At 37.6% G+C, this 7,174-nt stretch overlaps 1 protein-coding gene across 1 annotated transcript in view; it reads right to left on the reverse strand.

The window, feature by feature from the left end:
- Nucleotides 1-764, reverse strand: part of LOC108166218 (obscurin-like) — a 1,933-nt gene extending 1,169 nt beyond the window's left edge. The window contains exon 1 of the mRNA XM_017304278.1: nt 761-764. Coding sequence (XP_017159767.1) covers nt 761-764 — 4 coding nt within the window. The remainder of the gene's footprint in view (nt 1-760) is intronic.
- Between the last annotated feature and the right edge of the window lie 6,410 nt (nt 765-7,174).

The following is a 7,174-nucleotide window of genomic DNA, read 5'->3' on the forward strand; positions in this document are numbered from 1 at the left end:
TTTTTTTTTTACAAAGTATGATATAAAAGTATCATTATTTTAGGACACACTGTTGTTTTTATTTTTAATTGTGCCACTTTCAATTCAGCTCTTCGGGGCTCCAAATAGGCTGCTTAAAGCATGATTAAAATCGACAGACTGGACTGTGCTTTCTTTCGTTAATTGTGAGAAAAAAACAAAACAAAACAAAAAACAACTTAATTTAAGTCATTTTGGGACTTTATCAATGAAGGTCAAGATATAACCAGTTCCTGAAATGGTTGCAAAAAAATTGTCTGCACACACAAATAGGCACTTCTCTCTTTTTATAACGCAGCTGTAAAATGTTGCTTCAAAATAACCATGAATGGAGGACTTCTTCATGAATGGGGAATTGTGACTTTAAACACATTCTTGTGTGTGTGTGTGGGTGTGTCTGTATGTGTGTGTGTGTGCGAACAGGCTATACCAGTGAAATGTAAACAGATATGTTTGTTTAACATAACTGCATCCACTTTGCAGGCTTAGATCCCCTTTGTTTGCTACTCAAAATATTGTCCTCCAGTAAGTGTGAGGAGAAGATAACTGGAAAACACTGTTACCAACAAATGATACTGCAAGGGTGGCTTAATAAGACCTTGGGATGAAGATGAAGTAGTTTAATGAGAAAGCTTTTATAGTGTGCTAACTGACTAATTGAAGCTCATCACAAAAAATGCAACGGAACAAAAAATATGAGCCTATTGTACCTCTTTCCTTTGTGCAGAGTAAATACAGTTACTCATTACTTCCATACAGTTACTCATTACTTCCAATTTTTAGTTTCGAAATCAATGACCTTAAGTTTGTCTCATTTAGATTCAAGTTCGTTTTGTGGATGTTGACATCTAACAGCTTAAAATGAAATGGACTTCTAATGGACATAATGATCTACTTCATCTAAAGGGTAAGCTGTATACATTTAATAAACTATAAAAATGCTTATTTTCAGTGGCGAATGATCCTGTGCACTGACATATCAGTCTGCATATTAGTGCCTTAGAGGGTTCCTTACCTCGCCTTTGCCAAGAGTTTTATATTTAGAGATATATCTTTCAACAAACTAATCTGGAAAGTAACTTAATATAAATCTAGACTCTAGACTGCATAATAGTGGTGATAGTAATTATTTGTGAGATATAAAAAAAACAACTAACAAAGTGATGCTGTTCCAACAAGCAAGCCAAGATCAAATATTAGCAAACAGGAATGTTGTAGCACCCTGCATGTGTTTCTGTTAAGGCTAAAGATAGAGGGTCAGTTCGACTGCATTACTTGGGTGAAATACCCACACGTACGCACACACAGCTCTGACATTTCTTATAATCTCAGCAGAGGAAGTCACTTTCACAATTCATCTTTCCTGTTGAATTCACAAGAAGTAAAGCCTCTCTGCTAAAAGCTAAAACGCAATTGTCAGTTAACCTAATTCTTCCCTAATGGAATATGTTGCACTATGTATTTTATTAATGGAAAACATGAAATACTGTCAGTGATATTTCAACACATTCTCACTCCCAACTCGTCACATATTGACGTTTTTTCAGGTACCCTCGGCGTCACATATTGACGCCAAGGGGGTACCCTTGGCGTCAATATGTGACGCCGAGGGTACCTGAAAAAACGTCAATATGTGACGAGTTGGGAGTGAGAATGTGTTGGATATTTGGACCCATCAAGTGACAATCGTACCTGATGATGATTCTTTTCTCGTTTGTTTATGGCGTTGTTGCAATAGCAACAGACGCATACTGAAAGCCACAATCTCTGGAGACAGCAGAAAATTAAGAACACTGTCTTGAGCTGTCATTGGTTCACTTCCAGTCTTCTGCTTCGCCTTACTGGTCCCAGAGCAAATGGACAAAGCTTTCAGAGGTTGTCAGAGAAGATGTATTCATAAGGAATCTGTAGTGCTGTGTATATTCACAGCAGGATTTGTTTGCTTTAATTTGGAAAACACACATTTACAGTTGTACTTATATTTTTGAATCCATGTGTAAACGTCAGAATGTTTCTGACAACAAACTCCAAGTCCTGATCTTCACTGACCTTTTCTTAAGTCTGTAATAGAGTTAAAGAGAGAAGAAAAACGGAATTAGATTGTAAATCAAACGTTTACGTTTACAAACGGTATTGTAATGCAGTGGAAAATACATGGGAAACATGCGTCATTCATATCATGAACAAAGAAGAATGTTTTGCTTTTTTTGTTGCTTAGTGATCCCTCAGGAAAAAAGGAGACTGGCGCAGTTTAATGGAAATGAAATTGAGTTCTAGATCTGACTTAGCTGTTTATTATATTTATTCCCTGCATTGCAACGCCGTGCACTGTTTGGGCTTTTGAGCGATAGCGCACTACGGAAATTAGTTTATTAAAAAAAATGTAAAATTATCAGACTGGGCGAGGAGATGCGGGAAGCCGCTCCCGCAGAGCGGAGGGCCTCCACTTAAAGTTTTCTTTCAAACTTTTTAAAAGTATGTTTTAGCGCAACATTTAATATGGAATCACTTTATGCATTTAGATTTAGACTTTATATGAATCCGTTAGCTGGTCACAATCTGCAGATGGGGCTTTTTAGAATAGTTCACCAGTAAATGGCAGCCATTTACGGAGGTGTACCTTTTTAGTATACATAATCTTAACTTCCAGAATTAAGATAATTATATTATCTCCCAAGTTTCCATTAAGGGAAAAAAAAAGCAAAGCAAAACAAAACAAAAAAACCCGCTGACGTTCAAGTTTGGCTCGTGTAAATTGTTTATATGTACATAAAAGTAATGCAACAAATAAATAGCAGATTTCTGCCCGGGTCGCTCTTGCAAATGAGATCTTAATGTCAATGGGTTTTTACCTGATTTAATAAATGAAAGAAAATAAAAGAAAATATACCGCTCGATTTACTAAATGTCCAGTTCGTTAAACTTATTTAATTTCTTTGAAGCCAGAAAACGTCAGAATAATGAAGGGGTGCAGGCTACTCTCCATCGTTTCTAGTCTTTGCAATGTTGGCCACTTTAAAAGTCGGGTAAAATAATGAGCTGACCACTAGACTACGGGCTAATTCAGGCCCTTAGAGCGAGTTTCGTACTTTGGCGACCAACGATAAAGAAATATTCTACCTCAAGTTTTAATAATAATTTCTGATTTTTCTTGCATCTGAAACCAGCAAGGATCAGAGCCACAAGTTTCATTAAACACAAAGTACACGTCATAGTAGGTCAAAATTATGTTACATTTCCCAAAATAAATGAGTTCAATAGGATTGACACATAGATGCTCATTTGTGACGGCCATTTGTTGTAGCATAGAATTATTTATTTTTCAAATTAAGGTTAATACTTTTTTTTTTATCCGCATTTGTGACCTACAAAGAACAACTGATATAATTAGTTTTACTGCAGCATTCATCCCACAGCGTATGGTCAACAAATAACTATCACGAACCTCCTTTACTCAATTCAGCAGTTTATAAGTCACATTCAAAATTACAAGCATCAAGTTTAGACCTGACTTGACAATCCCGTTTCTCTGCACCAGTCACTCCCAAACGACACAGAAGACAATAGCCATCCTGAACAGAGAACTAGTGTAGGCTACAACACTAAAGTTCAATAATCACCATTGTAAAAAAAAAAAAAAAAAAAAAGCCACTCAGTGCATACTGAAAACAGAAAACACATGAACAATAATTAAGAAACCACTAAAATAAATCTTTCATAATTTCTCAAGGCCACCCAGATTTTCTCCCCACTCAAATGCCAAAGCATCAAAATTCGCACCCAACAAAAATAGCAAACGAGAGTCATATGATTGAAATAAGCAATGTGACAGGAGCACACGGCTTTGACTCTTGGGTGGTGACTCCACGTCGACACAGCCATTCGTACTGGAAGCAGGTGTGCCGGGCGGGGTGGTCATAATTTCTGCTGATCGTGCTCTAATGCACATTTGTATGGTTTGGCCTGGTCAGTGTGTGTCAGCAAAGTCTGAAGTGTGACAGTCAAAGTGGAATAAACTGATGATTGTGACTAACCAAAGAAGCGGCATGCAGCGTATCGAAGCACGAGTCGGACTGTTGGAAATTCTGCTTATTCCGTTCCTGTAAGCAAACGCTGAAGTCTCTAGTTCTAACATCGTTTCATGCTTCACTGTTTTATAAATGAAAGGTGGATCTTCGCTGGTGCATTTGAGACGCTCATTCTCGATACGTTAAAGGTGCCTAACAATGAATGACAAATAGAAATGTAAAAATATTCTTACAATAACAATTAGGAAAACGTTTGTAATGCACTTTGAGTATTTATCCAGTGTCGTTTATGTAGTTGGTAAAAAACAAACAAACAGTATTTTACTTTTTAAATATGCCAGGAACAACAGCATAAAAACATAAAAATCAACAAAGCCGAGGCCACAATTGGAGTTTTTTGTGTTGTTTGGTTTTTATGGTTACTTTATCAATTTTTAAAATTGATTTTACTGGTTCATTTTTTTTTTTTTTTTTTTGCATTATTATTCGACTAAACCGCAAACCGTGCTCGTTGTTTTTATAACCGTGTTCATCAAAGGGAAATAGACTAAAGCTTTATAGGTTCAAAGTGTTGAGCTTTTCTATTTTAAATAATGTGTCAATTGCGGCGAGAAACAGCAATAAACCGCTGCTAAAGTGAATAACTTTACAGAATAGTGGTAGATTTTTCCCCCCCGTTTCTCTTTTAAAATTACTGCATTTATATCAAAGTAAAACTCCATGCACACTAAATAAAGACGCCTATCGGTTATGGTCCAAGCCTTATCAACCCCAAATCACTCGTGCGGGAACAGGAACGCTCTTACAAGGCATCAAACATACTGTTTTCAGCTTTTCAGACGTCTTTACCCTCTTGGAGTCCTGCGACCGGACCAGAACGGTGATCTTCTTGGCCCACTGGGGATCCGTAGTGTTCTCCAGATGCTGCTTGACCTTCCACCACCCGCTGTTCCTCCGTCGCGGCCAAGTGCCAGGATTCCCTTTTGGTCATTAACGTCAACCCACTTGTGAATCAGCACGCTTATACAACTCTGGAAAAAAGAGACCACTGCAAAACTATCAGTTCTCTGGTTTTACCCGCTTCAGTAAAATGAACATTGTTCTTCTGTTCTATGAAGTCCTGACAACGTAATCCAGTAATTATTTGCAGAAAATGAGAAATGGTAAAAAAAACAAAACAAAACAAAAAAACCCCCGAAAAATATGAAGTTCTTCCAGACCTCAAATGCAAAGAAAACAAGTTCATGTTCATTTAGAAACAACAATACTAATGTTTTAACTCAGGAAGAGTTCAGAAATCAGCATTTGGTGGAACAACCGTGATTTTTATTAATCACAGCTTTCATGCGTCTTGGCATGCTTTCCACCAGTCTTTCACACTGCTTTTGGATTGAAATCCAACTGAATTTGGAATGGAACGGCTGTCATACATGTAGAGATACTGATTTTTTTTTTTTAGAAAACTGTGCAGTGGCTTCTCAATTTTTTTTTTTTCCGGAGTTGTATAGAATGCGGGACCGCGGCGGCGTCGTGAGTCACGGTGAGCCTCCGGACACGCGAGATGGGGGCAGCCCCTGCCTCGTGGAGCGCCTTGACCAGTGCGTTGCTTCACTCTTACCACCTGGACACAAAGTAAATAAATAAAAAAATAATAATAATAATAATAAAAAGATATTAGATCACTCTTGCTGGAAAATAAAAAAGCATGCATGTTTATCTCATTACATAATTTCAATCTATTTGTGGTAAAGTCGCAGAGTGTCTGCTTTGCAAACAATATCATGACCTGTATTTCACTACCAACAGTTGAAAGTACTTTCAAATCTGCAAATGAGTGTTAGCTAACGGTATGAGTATGTGAAAAATGTGGTTTATAGTTTCCTGCGAGCGACTTTCCCTTTTATATCATTCGGGCGCGGCCCCTCTGGACCTAAAACCCCCTCCACGACCTCAGGTGTTCCTTAACAAGAAGTTACTTAAAAAAATAATCCTCAACAGTATCGTTTTGGACATAGTCGTAGTTTGTTGGATGATCTAAATTTATATAGAAGGTGGCGCCTTGTTTTACAGCTCTTTAGTCATTTATTTATGATTTTTAAAAATGTTTCAATGTAAGTATAGGTATAAAAATTGCTCTGTATTTTAAAATGGACAAATTCAGCTGCTTCCTACTTAATGTATTTTTTGCTTGTTTTTACAGAGATAACTTCCTGGTTCATTTAACTGAAATACTTTTTGCTTTATGGCATGTATTTTTCTTACTAATCCTTTATTACATTTGACGAGCTCGTCTGCAAAATCACACCCTGTCTAAAAATAATTTATTTGCATAGCTACTTCGATGAATCTGAAAAACATATTCAATTTAAGAGATGCACTTGCCAGTATATACATTCATTTGAACTCAGTAAATTGAAATAAACTGATTCAAAGACATCTTTCTTCAAACTGGTATAAAAACAGATTTAATGCTGAACAAAAAGAAAACAGACGTGTCCCTTACATAGCAGCAGAAACGCAGGACGTAATGATTCAGGTTTTCATCAGGCACCAAGTACACACACACGCACGCACACACACACACACACACACACACACACACACACACACACACACACACACACGCACAATTCCGTCATTGACTTCCAGCCTCTGAAATGTGTCCACCAGAAGTGACGAGAGACATCTGACCTTCATCACTGGGCTGCATATCGTGTCTCGTGGACTGCTGTTAACTGATGGAGTTCATAGTAAAAGCTAAAAGAGATTATCTCCAGCAGATGTGAGAACTACACAGTCACATTAGCTGAGAAACTGTCTCTGATGCAAAGCGGACTGCAGGTGGGATAATTTGAGATGGACGTCCAACTTAAGACTACTGATGCTTAGTGCTGAGATACCACAGGCCTGCGCTAGTCGTCTTCAGCACACAGGCCCAGTTCTGTTTGTCTGTACAGATCCTTTCTGTCAAATACGACTGGTTAACAGCTTGACTGACTGTCCTGTGGTTTCGTGAAGTGTTTTTATTTTCCAACTTAAAGGGCTTTGTTGAATCTGTGTTCACCAAGAGTGTGGACATAACAAAAGGACATGCAGTGTATGTTCTTTATTTACTATTGTGATGGATT

The sequence above is a fragment of the Poecilia reticulata genome, linkage group LG4 (genome assembly GCF_000633615.1).
Source record: "Poecilia reticulata strain Guanapo linkage group LG4, Guppy_female_1.0+MT, whole genome shotgun sequence".
NCBI lineage: Eukaryota > Metazoa > Chordata > Actinopteri > Cyprinodontiformes > Poeciliidae > Poecilia > Poecilia reticulata.